The sequence below is a fragment of the Mobula hypostoma genome, chromosome 9 (assembly GCF_963921235.1).
Source record: "Mobula hypostoma chromosome 9, sMobHyp1.1, whole genome shotgun sequence".
NCBI classification, from domain to species: Eukaryota; Metazoa; Chordata; class Chondrichthyes; order Myliobatiformes; family Myliobatidae; genus Mobula; species Mobula hypostoma.
Genome location: NC_086105.1, coordinates 126425988 through 126450297, shown reverse-complemented (window position 1 = coordinate 126450297; position 24310 = coordinate 126425988). Strand labels below are relative to the sequence as shown.

General features: G+C 40.9%; 1 protein-coding gene across 2 annotated transcripts in view; it reads right to left on the bottom strand.

The window, feature by feature from the left end:
• The window catches only part of pdxdc1 (pyridoxal-dependent decarboxylase domain containing 1), a 71876-nt gene that overhangs the window by 34820 nt on the left and 12746 nt on the right, over positions 1 to 24310 (bottom strand). Inside the window, exons 3-6 of one of the 2 annotated variants that reach the window (XM_063059090.1) lie at positions 22942 to 23010; positions 17673 to 17753; positions 6331 to 6477; positions 1767 to 1956 (exon numbers count right to left, since the gene is read on the bottom strand). In XM_063059090.1, the coding sequence (XP_062915160.1) occupies positions 1767 to 1956; positions 6331 to 6477; positions 17673 to 17753; positions 22942 to 23010 (487 nt within the window). Of the gene's footprint in view, positions 1 to 1766; positions 1957 to 6330; positions 6481 to 17672; positions 17754 to 22941; positions 23011 to 24310 lie in introns of both variants that reach the window. The other variant, XM_063059089.1, reaches the window with a different exon arrangement.

The following is a 24310-nucleotide window of genomic DNA, read 5'->3' as shown; positions in this document are numbered from 1 at the left end:
CAGGTGATTGGCAAAAGGGATATGAGAGGATCATGGGACAGGAGGCCCAGGGAGAAGGAAAAGGGGGAGGGGGGAAAAACCCAGAGGATGGGCAGGGGGTATAGTCAGAGGGACAGAGGGAGAAAAAGGAGAGAGGAGAAAAAGGAAGGAGAGAGGAGAAAAAGGAAAGAGAGAGAGAGAAAGAATGTGTGTATATAAATAAATAACGGATGGGGTACAAGGGGGAGGTGGGGCATTAGCGGAAGTTCATGCCATCAGGTTGGAAGCTACCCAGACGGAATATAAGGTGTTGTTCCTCCAACCTGAGTGTGGCTTCATCTTCACAGTAGAGGAGTCCTTCCAGGTGAGGCAACACTTCACCTGTGAGTAGGCGGGGGTGATATACTGCGTCCAGTGCTCCCGATGTGGCCTTCCATATATTGGCGAGACCCAACGCAGACTGGGAGATCATTTTGCTGAACACCTACGCTCTGTCCGCCAGAGAAAGCAGGATCTCCCAGTGGCCACACATTTTAATTCCACATCCTATTCCCATTCTGATATGTCTATCCACGGCCTCCTCTACTGTAAAGATGAAGCCACACTCAGGTTGGAGGAACAACACCTTATATTCCGTCTGGGTAGCCTCCAATCTGATGGCATGAACACTGACTTCTCTAACTTCCGCTAATGCCCCACCTCCCCTTGTACCCCATCTGTTATTTATTTATATACACACATTCTTTCTCTCTCTCTCCTTTTTCTCCCTCTGTCCCTCTGACTATAGCCCTTGCCCATCCTCTGTGTTTTTTCCCCCTCTCCCCCTTTTCTTTCTCCCTGAGCCTCCTGTCCCATAACCCTCTCATATCCTTTTGCCAATCACCTGTCCAGCTCTTGGCTCCATCCCTCCCCCTCCTGTCTTCTCCTATCATTTTGGATCTCCCCCTCCCTCTCCCACTTTCAAATCTCTTACTAGCTCTTCTTTCAGTTAGTCCTGACGAAGGGTTTCGGCCCGAAACGTCAACTGTACCTCTTCCTGGAGATGCTGCCTGGCCTGCTGCGTTCACCAGCAACTTTGATGTGTGTTGCATGAAACAATTATCGCTCAGTTAACTTTAACTTTTGTACTTTTTTCACACAAGTATGGAATTCCAATTTCATAACCAGGATATTTCAAAAAGCAACATTTTAAAACATGATTTCTGGAATAAAAAGTTTAAGCTTGCTCGTTATATTTTTATTTTTCATTTGATCACGTGTCTATGCACCAACTTTTACTTTAAATGCAATAATTAAAATGTGAATTTTAGATTTTGCTCTACTACCTGTGCAGACTCATCAATGGAATGGGCTGTTAATTGTCTATTTTCATCAGCTCAGTTCTTGGAAAGCACAATTTTCCTACAAATGCCACTGTCATTTAATTGCTTTGTTTGAAGTTATTTTTAAGGCCACAAAATTAATATAGGCAGTTTTTGGAGATCAGTCATACCTTCACCAGACGGTTACCCTAACTCAGGGTATATTTACTGGAAGCTATTTCTTTGTTCAGTATTGTCACAATTATTTTGTTCCCTTGTGCTTTTAAGTTTACAGAAAATGGTAGAAAATTTTCAGAAACATAAATGCAAGTATATTTCCAAAAGCTGAACAGAAAGAATACACTGGATGGCATTCCTCAGATCTGACTATCTATTCATGTCTAATCCTTTCAATACATAATAAATCAAAATTAATTAATTCCATTTAATCTGCCATCTTGCATGTAATGTAGTAACGTATTTTACCTGATTGCAGATATACTGGCCCAGACCCGTTCTGCTTGCAGCACTGATATACAGTACAGGTAATTTCCTGTGCAAGACATTAAAACCTTCTGTTGCATAGTCCTCATAGTTTGAGTGAATGGCGAGTTTGCAGACTTTCAACACACCTTCTCGATCATCTTCATGATAATAGGCAGACCCATTTTCATACCTGAACAAATTAGATGTTTAAATTCATTATCATGCATTTTAAATATAATGCTCATCTATAAAATCTGGAATAAATTCCCACCCATTGAGCAAGTTTAAACTATCCCTTCTCATAAAAGTGAGAAGACAGATGGTAAATTTGGAACCACCTGAAGCTACAGCCTTGAATGAGACTTCAACAGAATTCTAAACCTGAGAATGTAATAAAATTAGTTTATTGAACAGAAGAAAACCACGTGGCACACCACACCTACCTAGATTCTTTCTAAGATCTGTACGGTTAAATTGTAAACACCATCTCTTCCCTTGCATCTTTCCAAATTCATCACGAGTTACATGATTAGTTACTTCTTAAGACCATAAGACAGAGGAGCAGAAGTCGACCATTCGGCCCATCGAGTCTGCCCCACCATTTTATCATGAGCTGATCCATTCTCCCATTTAGTCCCACTCCCCCGCCTTTCAATGCCCTGGCTACTCAGATACCCATTAATCTCTGCCTTAAATCCACCCAATGACTTGGCCTCCACTGCTGCCCATGGCAACAAATTTCATAAATTCACCACCCTCTGACTAAAAAAAATTTCTTCGCATTTCTGTTCTGAATATGCGCCCTTCAATCCTCAAGTCATGCCCTCTCGTACTAGACTCCCCCATCATGGGAAACAACTTTGCCACATCCACTCTGTCCATGCCTTTCAACATTCGAAATGTTTCTATGAGGTCTCCCCTCATTCTTCTAAACTCCAAGGAATACAGTCCAAGAGTAGACAAACGTTCCTCATATGTTAACCCTCTCATTCCCAGAATCATTCTAGTGAATCTTCTCTGTACCCTCTCCAGCGTCAGTACATCCTTTCTTAAATAAGGAGACCAAAACTGCCCACTGTACTCCAAGTGAGGTCTCACAAGCGCCTTATACAGCCTCAACATCACATCCCTGCTCCTATACTCTATTCCTCAAGAAATGAATGCCAACATTGCATTCGCCTTCTTCACTACTGACTCAACCTGGAGGTTAACTTTAAGGGTATCCTGTACGAGGACTCCCAAGATCCGTTGCATCTCAGAACTTTGAATTCTTTCCCCATTTAAATAATAGTCTGCCCGTCTATTTCTTTTGCCAAAGTGCATAACCATACACTTTCCAACATTGTACTTCATTTGCCACTTCTCTGCCCATTCTTCCAATCTATCCAAGTCTCTCTGCAGACTCTCCGGTTCCTCAGCACTACCGGCCCCTCCACCTATCTTCGTATCGTCAGCAAACTTAGCCACAAAGCCATCTATTCCATAATCCAAATCGTTGATGTACAATGTAAAAAGAAGCGGCCCCAACACGGACCCCTGTGGAACACCACTGGTAACCGGCAGCCAACCAGAATAGGATCCCTTTATTCCCTCTCTGTTTCCTGCCAATCAGCCAACGCTCTATCCACGTATGTAACTTTCCCGTAATTCCATGGGCTCTTATCTTGTTAAGTAGCCTCATGTGTGGCACCTTGTCAAAGGCCTTCTGAAAATCCAAATATACAATATCCACTGCATCTCCCTTGTCTACCCTACTGGTAATTTCCTCAAAAAATTGTAATAGGTTTGTCAGGCAGGATTTTCCTTTAAGGAATCCATGCTGAGTTCTGCCTATCTTGTCATAGGCCTCCAGGTACTCTGTAACCTTATATACTTGAAAAAGCTTTTAGTATCCTCTTTGATATTATTTGCTAGCTTCCTTTCATAGTTAATGTTTTCCCTCTTAATGACCTTCTTGGTTTCCTTTTGTAAGCTTTTAAAAACCTCCCAATCATCTGTCTTCCCACTAATTTTTGCTTCCCTGTATGCCCTCTCCTTTGCTTTAATTTTGGCTTTGACTTCTCTTGTCAACCACGGTTGCATCCTTTTCCCACTCGAAAATTTCTTCTTTTTTGGAATATACCTGTCTTACACCTTCCTCATTTCTCGCATAAACTCCAGCCACTGCTGCTCTGCTGTCTTTCCCGCCAGTGTCCCTTTCCGGTCAACTTTGGCCAGTTCCTCTCTTATGCCACTGTAATTTCCTTTACTCCACTGAAATACCGACACATCAGATTTCGGCTTCTCTTTTTCAAATTTCACAGTGAACTCAATCATGTTATGATCACTGCCTCCTAAGGGTTCCTTCACCTCAATCTGTCTAATCACCTCCGGTTCATTACACAATACCCAACCCAGTACAGCCGATCCCTTAGTGGGCTCAACAACAAGCTGTTCTAAAAAGCCATCTCGCAGACATTCTACAAATTCTCTCTTGAGATCCAGTGCCGACCTGATTTTCCCAATCCACTTGCATGTTAAAATGCCCCACAATTATCATAACACTGCTCTTCTGACAAGCCTTTTCTATTTCCAGTTGTAATTTGTAGTCCACATCCCTGCAGCTGTTTGGAGGCCTGTAAATAACTGCCATCAGGGTCCTTTTACCCCTGCTATTTCTTAGCTCAACCCATAAAGATTCTGCACCTTCCGATCCTATATCACCTCTTTCTAATGATTTAATATTATTTCTTACCAATAAAGCCACGCCTCCCCCTCTGCCTACCTTCCTATCCTTCCGATACACCGTGTATCCTTGGACGTGTATCGTGTATCCTTTTTAAAAAAATGGTCCAATCGTATCTTGTTTTGATTAAATACTATTTTTGGTTTACCTTCCAGATCTCAACAGCCCTTAGTTTGAAATAATTGTAGTATTATCCTTGATCTATTTATTTTCCACTATCCCCCTGCCCCCCCCGTCCTTATACCCTCACCACCTTCTCTAACAATCCTGAATACTTCACTTACAATCCTATATCAAATTTCCATTACAGATTTTTTAATCTTCCCTGCTGTTGCTTTTTGCTCCCGCCATCTGCAAATTTAACTTCCCCTTTTCACAAGGATATGATTTCCAATTTGTCTTTGCACTCTTCAACATAATTTATGCTTTAACCAACTCTTGTTTTTCACATCTTAAATGGAAAACAGGCTTTGTTATTTAAGTATAAAATATCACAAAATCTAAGTATTATAAAAATAATGACAGACTACCTTAGTTTAGTGATGTAGGCCATATTAATGAATGCTAGTCTCATTCATCTGTGCTCTTGAAATTTTCTTCCTTCATACACTATGATCACCCTTGGCTTCTGCACCATTAGTTAGTATGAAATGACAAGTGGGATCTATTACAAGGCTGTAATATAATAAGTGTTTGGGTCCTGTACAGTATTCACTAAGTGATTTATCATTCTGAAAGTGTGAATGAGATCATCTGCTTTTGGTGTTTCCAGGCCGACTCTGTAACAGACTGCAGTCAAAACTGGAAAGAAGATAGCCACCAAATGTGATACATACTCTTGATTTCATTTTACGTCTCAACATTTCTCTAACCCTTTAAGAATAACAGTAATCTTTCATCACTACCTTCCCCATTAATATTATGTTGCCTGCTTTATAGAAGTCATCCATAATTTTAAAAGCCTCTGAAATTGATCAACTCTTTATTTTGAGGGTCCCTCTGATAGTATATTTTAGCATTCAGATTCCTTTCTTTCTATAGAAACAAAACTAAACAGTTATCCTACCAGAAAAACAGGCAATAATGAAACAAATTATTTTCCTTTTTTTTTAAAAAAGAAAATATAGGAAGAACTCATAGAACAAAATGATTCCACTTATTCTTGCAAATGATACCTAGAACTATTTTGTACAGAAGGCCAGATTTATATTAGGACATCTTAATACAGCATTAAAATACAACAGAACTGTGAAATACCTAATAGTTAATGCATGTATTCCATGAGGGTTAGGTTTACAACTAAATAAAATTAAGAATTTTTTCTTTAAATTATCAAAGAGATGATATATTTGTTTTGTGTTGTACTCAAATAAATTAATTCTCAGTTTTAATGTACATCAAATAAATCAATGGAAGAAAGCACACCATTTTATGAAAGAACTTACCAATCTGAGAATTGTTTTTGTAATCTTTCCAAACAAAGCACGCAGGTATAAAATTAACTGCTTTGGAATATTTTGATTTCAAATAATTTAACATTCAATTTGCTTTAAGTTGATTTTATTTTACTTTAAATAAAATCTTTTATTACAAAGAAGAAAATTCTCTGAAGAGAATTATACAGAGAAAATTATAGAGTCTGAACAATGTTGTTCCAGTAGAACACATGCAATTATGCAGATTTCACAAAGGTAAAATGATTTTTAAAAAATTACAGTATAATTAACTGCTAGTAAAAAAATTGACAGCTATCACCTTTTGGGAGAATGTTAGAATATTTAGTTACCTTAAATAAGTAGAGTACATAATCACTTGAGCTTTGCATTGCCAAGAAGTTACCTGAAAAGTCTGCAGAGCCAGAGTGTAGTATCTGACAAAATCCTTGTGGTTAATTTTCGCAATCTTTCTTTGTCCAGCACAGAAATATACGCTGCCAAACTATGACCCAATAAGGAAATGTGACCTTGTTCACCGACATTCTGTAATCTGCTAAATAGAGATCTGTAGTTTAAGAAGTCTCTTCCATTCAAAATATGTTAAAATAAAACATTTGAACAATTAATTAATAACATCTAGACTACCAACACATTATGTCTCCAACATAATAATATCAAATGTAATAGTCATGGGAATGTCATAGAAGGGTTTTCAGATGAACATTTTCCCTTCCTTCAATCTTCCCCATTGAAGATGCCTTACAGGTAACGCCAAGTGTTTGTGGCCCAGTGTTAAATCACTCCACTGATCAGCGATTTGAGAATTATTATGCATGTCACTCATTGCATTGTTCAGTAGAAATACACATCTCAATTGAAGACAGATCCCCTATATACTGGTTTTGGAAATATACTTGCATCTTATTGCAGTGGTCCCCAACCACTGGGCTGCAGACCGGTACCAGGCCGCAAAGCATGTGCTACCGGGCCGCGAGGAAACAATACGAGTCAGCTGCACCTTTCTTCATTCCCTGTCACGCACTGTTGAACTTGAACATAGGGTTGCCAACTGTCCCGTATTTGCCGGGACATCCCGTATATTGGGCTAAATTGGTTTGTCCCATACAGGACCGCCCTTATTTCCCCCGCTAAGGTAGAGCATTCCTATGACACCTTTTGTGCTGAAATGGCGTAAAGCGAAGAAGCAATTACCATTAATTTATATGGGAAAAATTTTTTGAGCATTCCCAGATCCAAAAAGTAACCTACCAAATTACACATAAAACCGAAAATAACACTAACATACAGTAAAAGCAGTAATGATATGATAAATACACAGCCTATATAAAGTAGAAATAATGTATATACAGTATAGTCGGGAAGATGAAGGCAAAACCGATTTGTTGGGGGGGGGGAAATCGGCACGTACGCGTATGCACACATCACATGTGCACGTCACACATGTGCACAGATGCCCACGCAAGGCTTCATGGTCATGGTAGTCTTTCCTGGGGTAAAGTGTCCTGGGATTTGACTGCTACTTTTGTCCCTTATTTTGGAGTGAGAAAGTTGGCAACCATAACTGTAAAAGACATGTCCAGGTGAGTTTAACCCTACTTGAACACCCCCCTGCCACACACACACACACACAGGTCGGCTGGTCCGTAAGAATATTGTCAATATTAAACCAGTCCGCGGTGCAAAAAAGGAATGGGGACCCCTGTCTTATTGGACCTGTTTTTTTGGCTCAGCAGAGCTCTGTTGATACTTTTCAGAAATTTTCTTAAGAAGTTCTCAAACACTGGACAGAATTTAAGGAAATGTAAACTTGATTGAAATAGTTCTTTAATTGTACTACCTCATATCTTCATTTACCTTTTAATGGTGTTGTATCTTGCAAGACTGTATCTTCTTATGTGCCCTGGCTAACCTTTCCACAAATGCATTTCTAGCACTCAAGTGTGTGCAAACAACTTGAATACAAGGACTACGTGAAATAGGAGGCCATTCAGGTTCTCAAATCGCCCTCAATGTCATAATTTATGTTCTTATCCCACATTTCTCAGTATAATAATTAAAAATCCACTAATGTCTACCTTTAATATAGTAGATTCCATTTGACGTTATGGTGTTTGCCAAGCTTGGAAATTAGCCTACAGGTGTTTCATCAGTCGAGGTGACATCCTCAGTGAGCAGGTTTTGGTGTTTCACTCTGGGAATGCTCACATTTATACAAGCCCTCATTTGCTTGCCTCGGTCCTGATTGGTTACCCCTTCAGTTGACCCTTGAATTCTATTGGCTTGCATTTCTTTGGCTCTTAGGAGTTTGTAGATGGCATCTATTTCGATATGTTTATGGAGTTATCAGAAGAGAACCACGCTTCAAAAAATTTTCATGTCAACTTCATTTTTGCCTGCACTAGAACCTCCATGGTGTCCCCATTCAAGTGGTGTCACTACCATCCTAAACAGTGGATTCTAGTTAACTAGGACACATCTGGGCCAGTACATTTAAGCAGCAGCCCAATTAGCCAAAGTTTCATGGAAATAGTTAAAAAGGTACAAAAAGACACACTATCTAATCAACTGAGTAAAACAATTACATATTTAAATGAAATACAGAACAAATTAGAACACTACTAATACAGTACTATAAAACTGTATTAGTTCCTAATATTTACCAGAGGAATTCAACCAGTGTACACTGCAGTATTTTTCCCCCACTGACTGCAAACAAAAATCAGTACAGACACCTAGCGCAGATAATGGACCGCATTCATAAAATGCTTTCGACGACTACACCCTCCAAATCTTCATTTTCATTCTAACATTCAAGATGACTGTCGATATCTTCAAATTCTTTGAAATTCCTAACATACTACACACTCCTCACAAATCACATCATACAATAGAAACTGTTCCTTCAGCTCAAGGTCATAATGTCAAAGTAATACAGCACGGAAAGAGGCCTTAGGCCCAACAGGTCCATTCTGACCAGAGTATCCTTGTTGCTAGTCCCAGCTGGCACATTTGGCCCTCCAAATGTCTCTTAAATGTCGCAATTGTACCCATCTCAATCACTTCATCTGGCAGCTCATAGCAGGTGCTTACTAACTTCTGTGTAAAGTTATCTCTCAGATCTTGTTTAAATCTCTCCTCTCTTATATCTATGCTCTCCAGTTTTGAACTCCCCTACCCTGGGAAACTCTGGGAACCATCCGCCTTATCCATATCCATTAATTTTATAAAATTCCTGTGAGGTCACCCCTCATTCTCCAACCTTTCAATGTCCAGTGTAGCCAGCCTCTCGCTATAACTCAGGCCCTTTAGTCATGGAAGAATCCTTGCAATTTGTTTCTGCACCTTCTCCAGTTTGACACTGTCTTTTCTAGAACAGGGTGACCAAAACTGTCCAAGTGAGGTTTCACCAACAACTTGTATAGTTACAACATAATGCCCACACTACTAAAAGCAATGACCTGAATAAAGGGCAGCATGCCACGTGCCTATATCACTTACTGGTGTACTTCCATGGCCACTTTCAGCAAATTGTGCAATTGTACTCCCTGGTTCCTCCGTTCCACAGCACTCGGCAGTGCCCTTCCATTCACTGTATAGGTCCTATCCTAGTGTTACTGTTCAAAATGCATCAACTTACATTTACCTAAAATTAAAATCCATTTATAGAAACATAGAAAACCTACAGCACAATACAGGCCCTTCGGCCCACAAAGTTGTGCCAAACATGTCCCTATCTTAGAAATTACGAGGGTAACCCATAGCCCTCTATAAGACCCTATCTTATCCACCTCCACCACCATTGCCAGCAACCCATTCCACGCACTCACCACTCTCTGCGTAATAAACTTACCCCTGACATCTCCTCTGTACCTACACCAAAGCACCTTAATCCCGTGCCCTCTTGCAGCAGCCATTTCAGCCCTGGGGAAAAGCCTCTGACTATCCACATGATCAACACATTTCATCATCTTATACACCTCTATCAGGTCGCCTCTCATCCTCCATCACTCCAAGGAGAAAAGGCTGAGTTCACTCAACCTGTTTTCATAAGGCATGCTCCCCAATCCAGGCAACATCCTTGTAAACCTTCTCTGCACACTTTCTATGGCTTCCACATCCTTCCTGTAGTGAGGTGACCAGAACTGAACGCAGTACTCCAAGTGGGGTCTGATCAGGGTCCTATATAGCTGCAACATTACCTCTCGGCTCCTAAATTTAATTCCACGATTGATGAAGGCCAATATACCATATGCCTTCTTAACCACAGAGTCAACCTGCACAGCAGCTTTGAGTATCCTATGGACTCAGACCCCAAGATCCCTCTGATCTTCCACACTGCCAAGAGTCTTACCATTAATACTATATTCTGACATCATATTTGACCTACCAAAATGAACCACTTCACACTTATTTGGGTTGAACTCCATCTGCCACTTCTCAGCCCAGTTTTGCATCCTATCAATGTCCCGCTGTAACCTCTGACAGCCCTCCACACTATCCACAACACCTCCAACCTTTGTGTCATCAGCAAACTTACTAACCCATCCCTCCACTTCCTCATCCAGGTCATTTATAAAAATCACAGAGTAAGGGTCCCAGAACAGATCCCTGAGGGACACCACTGGTCACTGACCTCCATGCAGAATATGACTCCTCTACAACCACTCTTTACCTTCTGTGGGCAAGCCAGTTCTGGATCCACAAAGCAATGTCCCCTCGGATCCAATGCCTCCTTACTTTCTCAGTAAGCCTTGCATGGAGTACCTTATCAAATGCCTTGCTGAAATCCATATATACTACATCTACTGCTCTTCCTTCATCAATGTGTTTAGTCACATCCTCAAAAAATTCAATCAGGCTCGTAATGTATGACCTGCCCTTGACAAAGCCATGCTGATTATTCCTAATCATATTATACCTCTCCAAATGTTCATAAATCCTGCCTCTCAGGATCTTCTTCATCAACTTACCAACCACTGAAGTAAGACTCACTGGTCTATAAATTCCTGGGCTATCTCTACTCCCTTTCTTGAATAAGAGAACAACATCCGCAACCCTCCAATCCTCCGGAACTTCTCCCGTCCCCACTGATGATTCAAAGATCATTGCCAGAGGCTCAGCAATCTCCTCCCTCGCCTCCCACAGTAGCCTGGGGTACATCTCATCCGGTCCCGGTGACTTTTCCAACTTGATGCTTTCCAAAAGCTCCAGCACATCCTGTTTCTTAATATCTACATGCTCAAGCTTTTCAGTCTAGTGCAAATCATCACAACAATCACCAAGATCCTTTTCTATAGTGAGTACTGAATTAAAAGTATTAAGTACCTCTGCTATTTCCTCCGGTTCCATACACACTTTCCCACTGTCACACTTGATAGGTCCTATTCTTTCATGTCTTATCCTCTTGCTCTTCACATTCTTGTAGAATGCCTTGGGGTTTTCCTTAATCCTGCCCGCCAAGGCCTTCTCATGGCCCCTTCTGGTTCTCCCAATTTCCTTCTTAAGCTCCTTCCTGTTAGCCTTATAACCTTCTAGATCTCTAACATTACCTAGCTCTCTGAACCTTTCGTAAGCTCTTCTTTTCTTCTTGACTAGATTTACCACAGCCTTTGTACACCACAGTTCCTGTACCCTACCGTAACTTTCCTGTCTCATTAGAATGTACCTATGCAGAACTCCACACAAATATCTCCTGAACATTTGCCATATTTCTTCCATATCTTTCCCTGAGAACATCTGCTCCCAATTTAAGCTTTCAAGTTCCTGCTTGATAGCCTCATAATTCTCCTTACTCTAATTAAACACTTTTCTAACTTGTCTGTTCCTATCTCTCTCCAATGCTATTGTAAAGGATTTAGAATTATGATCACCATCTCCAAAATACTCTTCCACTGAGAGATCTGACACCTAACCAGGTTCATTTCCCAATACCAAATCAAGTACAGTCTCTCCTCTTGCAGGTTTAATTGTAGACCTATTGTGTCAAGAAACCTTCCTGAACACACCTAGCAAACTCCACCCCACCTAAACCCCTTGCTCTAGGGAGGTGCCAATCGATATTTGGGAAACTAAAATCTCCCACCACAACAACTCTGTTATTGTGGAAGTCGAATCCGGATAAAGTCACTCAGAGACCGTATAAGTACAAACTCTTTATTCCAAGCACTCGGGGCTTACTCAGTTAGTCGCTCAAACAGGAACAGTCTATGACTGTTCCTGCCCAATCCACTAACTAACTAACAATTCCCCTCACAACACAGATATATTCATCCAGATACCCCCACCCCTCCACACAAGACAGGCTGGAGGCACTTGAAGTTATTTACTACATGACAGCCCCGAAAGACAAATTACAAAATAGTCATAATGGCTTATACACACAGAACAGACTGAAGCTGTCCTATCTCTACGCATGACTACACAAGGAGATAAGCATCTTAAAACCCTAGCTGACTATCTTAAAGAGGAAATAGTGCTCTAACAAAAGTCACACATCTGTTGGTCATCAAGGTTTCTCGCAGAGACAAAAAACAGGCTGCTATGTTTAATGACCGTGTTAACCTTTTACATACTTTATCATTATTATTACACCTTTCCAGGATCTGTTTTCCTATCTGCTCCTTGCTATCCCTGTTACTATCGGGCAGGCTGTAAAAAAACACCCAGTAGGGCTATTGACCCCTTCCTGTTCCTAACCTCCACCCACAGAGACTCCTTAGACAATCCCTCCATGACGTCCACCTTTTCTGCAGCCATGACACTATCTCTGATCAACAGTGCCACGCCTGCACCTCTTTCGCCTCCCTCTCTATCCTTTCTGAAACATTTAAAACCCAGCACTTGAAGTAACCATTCCGGTCCCTGAGCCATACAAGTCTCTGTAATGGCCACCACATCATAGCTCCAAGTACTGATCCACACTCTAAGCTCATCCGATTTGTTCACAATACTCCTTGCATTAAAATAGACACATCTCAAACCGTCCATCTGAGCGCATCCCTTGTCTATCACCTGCCTATCCTCCCTCACACACTGTCTCCAAGCTTTCTCTATTTGTGAACCAACTGCCTCTTCCCCAGTCTCTTCAGTTCGGTCCCCACCCCCCCAACAATTCTAGTTTAAACTCTTCCCGGTAGCCTTAGCAAACCTCCCCGCCAGGATATTGGTCCCCCGGGATTCAAATGCAACCTGTCCTTTTTGTACAGGTCACACCTGCCCCAAAAGAGGTCTCAATGATCCAGAAATCTGAATTCCTGTCCCCTGCTCCAATTCCTCAGCCACCCATTTATCCTCCACCTCATTCTATTCCTATACTCACTATCACATGGCACAGGCAGTAATCCTGAGATTACTACCTTTGCGGTCCTGCTCTCAACTTCCCTCCCAACTCCGTGGTCTGTTTTCAGGACCTCTTCCCTTTTCCTATCTATGTCATTGGTACCAATATGTACCACGACTTCTGGCTGTTCTCCCTCCCACTGCAGGATATCGTGGACGCGATCTGAAACATCCCGGACCATGACACCTGGGAGGCAAACTACCATCCGAGTTTCTTTCCTGCGTCCACAGAATCACCTGTCTGACCCCCTAACTATAGAGTCCCCTATCACTACTGCCTTTCTCTTCCTTTCCCTACCCTTCTGAGCAACAGGGCCGGATTCTGTGCCAGAGCCATGGCCACTGTTATTTCCCCTAGGTAGGCTGTCTCCCCCCCCCCCACCCCCAAACAGTACTCAAAACAGGACTTATTGTTCAGGGGGAGAGTCACAGGGGTACACTCTAGCACCTGCTTCTTGCCCTTCCCTATCCAGACTGTTACCCACTTGTCTGTGTCCCATGGTCCCAGTGTGACCACCTGCCTATAACTCCTATCACCTCCTCGCTCTCCCTGACCAGACGAAGGTCATCAAGCTGCATCTCCAGTTCCCTAACTCGGTCCCTTAGGAGCTGCAGCTCCACACACCGGGTGCAGATATAGCCGTATGGGAGGCTGGGAGACTCCAGGACTTCCCACATCTGACACCGAGCACAGAACAGCAGCCTCACACACATACTTCCTTTCCGCAATTAACACAGGTAAACCTACCTCACCCTGTTACCGCTTAAACCTGTTTGAGCCAAAGCCCTATCACTCTGCTACGCTTTCACTCTGCACGTTGCCTGCTGGATATGGCGGTCTTCTTTTAAAATTTTCCCACTCTAATGTCTGACGTCACGCGCCTGCGCATTCTTGCCTCTCTTTAATCTGTGGAATTCTCTGCCACAGGAAACAGTTGAGGCCAGTTCATTGGCTATATTTAAGGAGTTAGATATGGCTCTTGTGGCTAAAGAGATCAGGGGGTATGGAGGGAAGGCTGGTACAGGGTTCTGAGTTGGATGATCAGCCATGATCATACTGAATGGTGGTACAGGCTCGAAGGGCTGAATGGCATACTCCTGCACCTATTTTCTATGTTTCTATGTTTACCCTGAGTAGTAAAATGCCTTCACTCCGAAAATCCTTAGCCATTCCACTTGCAGCCTTCTTGGTTCGAATCCTTTTGCAATCCTTCAGCATATTTCTCTCACTGACCAATAGCTCTTTGAAATTCATTGTCCCCCTAACTTAGTATCATCAGCAAACTTTCTAATCATGCTATGTTAATTCAAATCCAAACCTTTTATAGAAATAATGAATAACAGAAGTTCCAACACCCACCCTTGGGCATCCCACTAGTTACAGGTCTCCAGTCAAAGAATCAACCTTCAGCCATCACCCTCTGCTTTCTATCATCAACCAAATTCTGAATCCCCCTCACCAGCTCCCCTTGAATACCGTACAATATGGCCCTTGTGGCTACGGGGGTCAGGGGGTATGGAGGGAAGGCTGGGGCGGGGTTCTGAGTTGGATGATCAGCCATGATCATAATAAATGGCGGTGCAGGCTCGAAGGGCCGAATGGCCTACTCCTGCACCTATTTTCTATGTTTCTATGTTTCTATAACCTTCCAAGTCAGCCTGCCACGCAGGACCTTGTCAAAGGCCTTAATGAAGTCCATGAAGACAACATCCATTTCCTTAGGTGCCTCTTTTAAAAACTCAGAAAGATTTGTCACACGTAACCTCCTACCATCTTGAGATTTATTTTCTTACAGGCATTGCATTTACAAGAAAAAAGAAATACAACACAATTTTATGAAAAACTTTACATAAACAGACAAAGACTGACAAACACCAATGTGCAAAATCATGCTGACTATTTCCATTCAGGTCTTTACTGTAGATCTTGTCCTACCGAATTTCTCTCCAGTAACTTCCCTTGAAATGAATTCAGCCTTCCAGGCCTGTTAGCCACCCTCTAAATCTTCAGGAACATTGCCAGTGGTTAACAAAGGAAACAACAAGGGCCTCCACTATTTCTTCCCTAGCCTCTCATTAGGGCAACCATCAAGCATCCATTATACTATTTCAACAGTAACCTCATTTTATTCTTCCCACACACTAGGAGCAACTTACAGTGCTGAATTTACAGCTTCCATGTCTGTGGGATACAGGTGTCCCCCGCTTTTCGAACGTTCGCTTTACAAAACCTCACTGTTACGAAAGACCTACATTAGTACCCTGTTTTCGCTAATAGAAGGCGTTTTCACTGTTACGGAAAAAGCAGTGTGTGCCCCGAGCAGCCGCTCTCCCCTGGATTCGGAACTGCATTCTCGCCAGCATTGCTTAAACACGTGCCTCTGAGCAGCCGTTTGCAAGATGAGTTCTATGATATCGGAAAAACCTGAAAGAGCTCGTAAGGGTGTTACACTTAGTGTAAAACTAGACATAATTAAGTATTTTCATCATGGTGAATGAAGTAAGGACTAAGTGAGTTTGGCTTGTGGAAGCTGACGAAGATGATGCTGAAGAGGTTTTGGCATCCCATGACCAAGAACTGATAGATGAAGAGGTGATGCAATTGGAAGAAGAAAGGATAACAATCGAAACCGAATGAGTAATGATAAAGTACGACTTTAATTTTGAAAGGGTACATCGGTTTAGGGGATATTTGCAGGATGGTTTGAGTGCTTACAAAGAACTGTATGACAGAAAAATGTGCAACGCTCAGCAGTCAAGCAAGCCTTCCACATCAGCCACAGCAGACGACGAACCTCGACCTTCAACATTGAGGTGGGCAGTCATAGGAGAAGATGAGCTGCCTGCTCTAATGGAAACAGACGACGAGATGACACCCCAGTGTCCCACCACCCCAACACCCAGGCCGTGGACAGATACCGATTCGCGTAGAATGCAGCAGCAGCCGGGAGACACACAGCACATCTTTAAGAAAAAAGCCAAAATAGACATGCTAATTAATTAGGTGCCGCCCGGCACGTAATTGTCGGCCCAGAACAGAGGCGATGCAATCGGTAATTGGCACTGATCTGAGCTGACAATTACATGCCGGGTGGCACCTAATTAATTAGCATGTTTATTACGGCTTTTTTCTTAAAGATGTGCTGTGTGCCTCCCGGCTACCGCTGCATGCTTCGCGGATCGGTATCGGTTCGCTGCTCGGAGGGTGGGGGCCACTGCACCACCCAAACTCTGACGACTCAGCCTAACACACCACCATCAGTGCGCTCCGCACTTTCCCAATTCCAGTAAGTGATACTACACTGTACATGCATTATTTCTACTTTATATCGGCTGTGTATTTTTACGTGTTATTTGGTATGATTTGGCAGCTTCATAGCTTAAAGGTTACTGGAGAGAGAGTTTCTGCCAACAGCGCTTGTGTGAGATTTTCTGCCGAGAGCGTTTGCACCGTGTTTTTGCCAACGGCATTTGCGTGAGATTTTCGCTACAGAGAACAGTTCAGGCAATGATTATGGAAAAGTACTTCTACTTTATATAAGCTGTGTATTTATCATATCATTCCTGCTTTTACTATTTGTTACTGTTATTTTAGGTTTTATGCGTTATTTGGCATGATGTGGTAGGTTATTTTTGGGTCTGCGAACGCTCACAAAATTTTCTCATATAAATAAATGGTAATTGCTTCTTCACTTTACGACATTCCGGCTTACGAACCATTTCATAGGAACGCTGTACCTTCGGATGGCGGGGGAAACCTGTATAGGAGGAAATTGGAGCCTGCCCCCCACCCCAAAGGCAACCAATATGGGTCACAAGAGGAATATGCAAACTCCATGTAGGCAGCACTGGAAATCAAGTTTGAACCCAGACGACTGGACCTGTGAGACAGCAGCACCACTACACTGCCACAAGTTGGGGTAAATGACGTGTTGCCATGCTGTATGATTCTATGATCAACTAAAATTTAAGTTGCTACCTATTGAGCTGGTAGTTATTCGCACAAACTAGGGGCCTAGATAAGCTGGTCAAATAAAATCACAACATTCATTCATCCCAACTTACTTTCTTCAAAAGATATTTAACTCAGAAAAGGCATTTTCCTTCACTTCATGTCAAACACAGATGAAGCTCCAATTTCTTTACATCTACTCTCTGCGACACTATGTAGGTGACTAAATAAGCTCTGGGAGTTCTGTAGATGCCTGCCTGTAAATGATTGTTTCATACACTCTGCCACTGAGTAGTAATAGTTACAAATAATTTGCTGAACGAGCCAAACTTCTCTCCATTTCCAAGCAGAAGACAATACCAAGTTTTATCTGCACAACTCAGATACATAAAAACATTGGTTTACTTTGCCCCTTGGAGACTATAATAGCTTACCGAATTGACTGTGATTCCTCCTCATCCTCTCCATGCATAAGGTTCTGTACTAGTTGAAGAATAGTTGCCATGTCCTGTCCACTGTGAATAAAAAAATGTTTAAAATAAAACAAATATCACTTAATTAAAATCAATTTGTCGATTGAAACTGGAAGGCAGAACTATTCGTTTTCTCAATGGAAATGCCATTTTTGGAGGATGGGTTTTAGTCTATGCAGTATTTAAGATTTTGTTTCCAATAGAGCCATCATCTAAAATGTTAAATTTTAAAATGTAGTTCACCTTTAAAAGTTAAAAAAAAAAGTTCCTCCCTGGATAACAAACCTTCAACTAATAAACATCCTGTACATAGGAATACATTTGGGAGACAAGTGAGATTGATTTGCAGGATGCTGCGGAGCTCCAGGTATCTTCTGCCAGGTGGAAACAGGCACTTCCACATGCTTCCTTTCCTCACTTTCAACCTCATTCCCATTCCCTCCCAAACTACAACAGAGCTGGGAGCACCAAGCAGACCCACTTGCTCACTCAATCAGTAAGGCAAGCTGGCAATTATTCTTCCTGTGTCTACTCACTCTCCCATCACATCTGCTTCTGTGATCATCTCCCACACACAAGTCATTGCTCATTTCTGACTTACGAACAGTTCCCAGGACAGAACCCTGACATAATCTGACGACTGCTTGTATTGTATCTACACATTTTGCAGTGGCACTTTTTAGTGAATCCATGGAAACACGTTATTTAAAAAAACTAAGATTTTTTCAAAACTAATGAGAATGAGTTTCCACTGTAAACTCTAGTATTAGTTTAACAAGACAAAAATTCTCAGAAAACTAGCTCACTGTCAAATTCCCTGCATTAATACAGCATATTTATTACCATTAGCTTTAAAGTATTTCCATAAAAGAGATTTTCACAATGAAATACACTTACTGTATCTCTGGGTATTAATCTAGAAGCAGTGCAGACTGAAAGATTATTGGAGAACTAAGACTTAAACATTGGTTTCTTAATATACAGATCATTTAAAAAATTAATTAGTTCAACATCCTAACTTAAATGCATATACATTTAGCGCCCACTTTATTTGTTTCAGGAGTGGAACCCTGTGTGGTCTTCTGTTGCTGTGTCCTATCCAATTCAAGATTCAACATTTGTCCGTTCAGAGATGCACTTCTGCACACCACTGTTATAATGTGTGGTTACTTGTGTCACTGTTACCACACTGGGTTATTTGTGTTATTGTTGCCATCCTGTCAGCTTGAACCAGTCTGGTCATTCCCCTCTGACCTCTCTCATTAACAAGGTGTTTTCACCCACAGAACTGCTGCTCGCTGGATTTTTTTTTTGTTTTTTTTGCCTCATTTTCTGAAAACTCTAGAGACTGTTGTGCATAAAAATTCCAGGAGATCAACAGCTTGAGATAATCAGGCCACCAACTATCATTCCACAAAGTCACCCTGATCACATTTCTTCCCCATTCTGATGTTTGCTCTGAACAACAGAACCTCTTGACCGAGTCTGCATGCTTTTCTGCATTGAGTTGTTGCTACAAAATTTGACTGGATATTTGCATTAACAAGCAGGTATAATGGTGTAACTAATAAATTGGCCACTGAGTGTATTTGCCATGTGAAAACATTTTTAATTTTCAAGTTCTGTGATTAAAACTAATTGAAAAAATAATATTCCCATAAATGTTTGCTTAAGTGGCATAATTCAAGCAAATCACATTTCATAAGTAAAATTCAAATGCTTAAAATGCAAGTCCCATAAAATTCATCTGGCAGTTTAATCTGAGAAACACACTAAGACCTTGTTATTGGTTGATATGCTATTGTAAGATTTGCATGCTTGCAATTTATGCTGTGTATTACAGGAAGTGTTGGTCAATATGGCATGTTCCTCCAGAGCACACCCACTCCTGTGGGTCTGGTGATCCTCATTTGCCATGAGCTGGATTACATTTTATATCTTATGATGGCAAATGTTAGATTGTATGTGACTGGAGCTGGCGTGGACAAGCTGGTGTGGACTCAGGAATGTGTTCAAGATTCAAAATTGTTTAATGTCATTTCCAGAATATGTACAATGGAGAACAAAATAATTGTTACTCCGGATCCAATGCAGCACAAAACAAAAACAAGATTAAGAACACAATAATAAAAAGACAATAAATATAAATTCATAAGCTAGTTTATATACATCAATTGTATTTCCATATAGTGATGCTAGGCACAGGAGTGTACGTACATAAGGTGACTGACAGGAAGTGATAAAGAGTGGAGGTTGGGGGCATGGAGGGGTGGGTTAGTGGGTGGAGGTGTTGATCAGCCTTACTGCTTGGGGAAAGTAACTGTTTTTGAGTCTGGTGTTCCTACTGTGAATTCCACATAGCCTCCTCACTGATGGGAGTGGGGCAAACAGTCCATGAGCAGGATGGGTGAGATCCTTCATGATGTTACTAGCCCTTTTCCGACACCTTTCTGTGTACGTGCCCTTCATGGTGGGTAGGCTGCTGCCAGTGATGCATTCTAGTTTACAGTCAAAGCTTATATACGAGCTATCACATACACGGAGGGGTTGATAACTTCAAGTTATATTCAGTCATTCAACCGTACGTGCGTATAGCACCAAGCAAAACATTCCTCTGAACTATGGTGCACAACACAGTTCATGTAACTCAAACACATAACACAAAGTAATATTATCACAATTAATAAATAAGGTGCATTTACAACTCAAGTTAAAAAGCAAAAAAGTATAACACTCTGGTGCTTCATGTGAGGTGAGACCTGGGTGGTGGCAGAGAGTTCAGTCGTCTTATGGACTGGGAGAAGATGCAGTTCCTGTCCTAATGCCCCCTTGATGGTGGGGAATCAAAGAGATTGCTGAATAGATGGGAGGGACAGCTAAAGAAGTTTGGTACGGGTCCCCAAATCCTAAGGACTTTCTACGGGGGTATAATTGAGAGCATCCTGACTGGCTGCATCACTGCCTGGCATGGGAACTGTACTTCCCTCAATCACAGGACTCTGCAGACAGTGGTGCGGACAGCCCAGTGCATCTATAGATGTGAACTGCCCACTATTCAAGACATTTACAAAGACAGGTATGTAAAAAGAGCCTGAAGAATCATTGGGGACCTGAGTCACCCCAACCACAAACTGTTCCAGCTGCTACCATCCAGGAAACGGTACCACAGTATAAAAGCCAGGACCAATAGTCTCTGCGCAGCTTCTTCTACCAGGCCATCAGAACAAGTAATTCAAGCTGACACAACTGTACTTCTATGTTTTATTGACTGTCCTGTTGTACATACTATTTATTATAAACTACTACAAATTGCACATTGCGCATTTTGGTGGAGACGTAATGTAAAGATTTTTACTCCTCATGTATGTGAAGGGTGTAAGTAATAAAGTCGATTCAATTCAAATCAATGCAAGGGCCCTGGGTACATGGCACTCCTGATAAGTACCTCTAATAGCCAGAAGATGGGAACCCAATGATTCTCTCAGTAGTCCTCGCAATCCTTTATAGGGACTTGAGGTCAGATGCCTTGTAATTCCTGTACTAGATGGTAATGCAGCCCGTTAGGACACTCTCGATGGTGTTTCAGTAAAAATTGGTTAGAATGTTTGGGGGGAGGGGGGCTGCTCACTTCAATCTCCTCAGGAAGTGGAGATGCTACCGTGGTTTCTTGGTCTAAAAGGTGGTACTGAGGGACCAGGTGAGATTGTTATTACAGTCTTAGTGTCAATGCTAGTAGGTATACTGGTATCCACATTTTTTTTGCTGTTATAGACTAGAGTCAGAGTCATACCATCAGGCAGCATGGAAATAGGTCCTTAGCCCACTGAGTCCATGCCTACTATTAAACTTAGCCCAATGATGGGTCTCAGCCTGAAACATAGACTGTTTACTCTTTTCCATAGATGCTGTCTAGCCTGCTGAGTTCCTCCAACATTTTGTGTGCATTGGTTAAACTTAGCCTGGCTGATCAAATTAGATCTGGTGATGAAGACTCAAAGAACTTCTAAGGACTTCTAAACAGTAAATGTCTATGCTCCACTCATCTGTGAGTCATGTGTTAAGTGAAACATGAAACTGGAGTTCCTGGACTTGACAGCATATGCTAGGGAGCAAACTGCTTTACTTTCACTGATTACTCTACAGTGCCTAATGTAAACATTTACTTCACAGCAACTCCCTGCAGTTTTATCTCAATTGTAGTATCTTGTACTGATAAGAACTAAACATGACAGTGCTTCATCCATAATGATTGTTTGTCACTGACAGATGGTCCAAAGGGCAATTAATAACAGCAATACCAGAAATATCCACATGTGTGAATGATATACAAATAATTCTTGCCCAAAGTTTCAATTTGCTTTTCATTTCCCTTGTTACCGGTAATATGTAACCAATTCTAGATGTACTACAGCCACTCCACTTCTAATCTTTTGCCAATATCCTCAGTGATCATGGTCCCTTCTAACTGACTAGCTGAAAACTAGTCTTGAACAAATGAGAATCTCAGTCACACCAAGTGGAGATGCAATTGTGAATAATTCAACTATCACACAGTTTTCCACATCAACCTCACTGCAGAATTAGATCTGAATGCTATACTTACCAATAGCACTTTATTCCACAGATTCTTGTACACACACAAGCCTATTTCTCTATCAGCCCTATGGCTGCCAATTTCATTGAGTCCAACATTATTTGCAAATCAACTTCAAAATTCTATTTTTAATTGATAAATGTTTGCTACCCTCACAACAGCCTTCTAATCTTGTCTTTCTTCTAACTCTAGCCTTTTAATTTACTTCAGTCATTTACTTCCCCCACACTCAGAAATAGTTCTGTCAAATCTAGACTGACTGCCATCTTTCCCTTTTTAAGATCTCCTCAGACTTAAATCTTTTACCAACACTAATCCTCTTTTTATTTCTATCTCATTATTCTTATTCCCTACATGCATTGGGATGCTTTACTAAGTAGTATGAATTAAATTGCCAATCAGGTGTAGCAAAATATAAATAGCTCTGTAAATATTAATGCAAGGAATTCAATAAATGTGGTATAGACAAAATTGCTTTTTGGGAGAACTGTAGCATCTAAACTACACCGAAAAAAAAATCTTTTAAAAGAACTTTTAGTCAGGTCATGTTTCCATGAACAGTGCCAATGTACGAAAACCTCAATGTGAAATAGCAAAAGAAGAAAATTAAAGTCATTTACAAATAACATTACTCACCTTCCCTGCAAAGGACCAGGAATATCTTTTCTAGAAAATCGCTTTTTCTCTCTTTCTTCATCCACCTCCCTAATTTGATCAGTAAAGATGAAGTAGTTCTTAATTTGAAAATTTTACAAACATGCAATGGCTCCCTTATTTTTTTTGGTATAATATTAAATTGAACATTCACACATATAAATAAAAGGAAATTTACTGAAACACGATTTAATAGCCAACTGAATAAATTCAATTGCATTAGCATGTGGATCTTACTTCATATATCTTAGTAATTTTTAAAGAAATAGCCCTTATAAAATGTACAACAATGAATCCAAAATATTTTTTGCAGTCCTGATTGAACCACTGATCAAAGAAATAAATTTGATGCTTTCATTTTTCCCCACAGTTACTTAATCCAGTATACAATTGCCTCAATGCTGAATATAATGGTTTAAACGATAAACTATTGGGAGAATAAACATTGATAAGAGGAAATGGAGTTTAGACAAAATTGATGATATTATTGAGGTAATTTGTCCAAATGTGGTAAGTGGGGCAAATAAATACAGGACGAGTACTGAATATCTAAGAGACAATCAAGTTTATCAGAAGAAAAATTATATCTTGCAAGTAAATAACAGGGGCGCTGAATAGAACAACAAATGTTTACCTGTTTAAATGTCTTAAGATCAAAGTTACTTATGTGTACATAGTTGGATCTGTGTATGTCAAGGTGTTCTACTGCTTGATTTCCCATGATCTCAAACATTTGGATTTGCCACATATTTGACCTTCCACAGGATCTGCAGCACCATTAATTTCAATGGAGACTGAGGAACCACAAGAAAAAGGTAAAAGCAAGCTCCTTTTGCCAAAACATAAATCACTGTGGCTTTATTTATTGGTAAAAAATTTGATCACAATTAGCTATTTTATTAAAGTGGTAGTTTATATTTTAGTTATTTTATTTTCAATTGATTTAATTTTTTTTAATGTTAGGGGCACAATCATCGAACTGTGATAACCAGCCACCAGAAATATATTTAGGGAATTACAATGCATTATTGGAGATCTCATTACCTTTCACGCTGTACCAAGTTTATTAATTTCATTTTGGGATCAGAATGCCACGGGCAAGGTCAGCACTCATTGTCCTAATTATTCTTGAAGTTCTGGTAGTGAGCTGCCAGTTTGAATAGCTACAATCTTCCAAGTGGAGGTACTCCCACAGTGTTATTTGGTTAGTAAGTTTTAGATTTAAACATGACGATGATTACTGTCAGAATGGTGCGCATCAGGTAGTGGTGTACCTGCTGCCCCATCCTTCCTAATAGTAGTAGAAACTGTACATTTGTGAGGTAGTGTTGCAGAGAGTAATTACCATTTA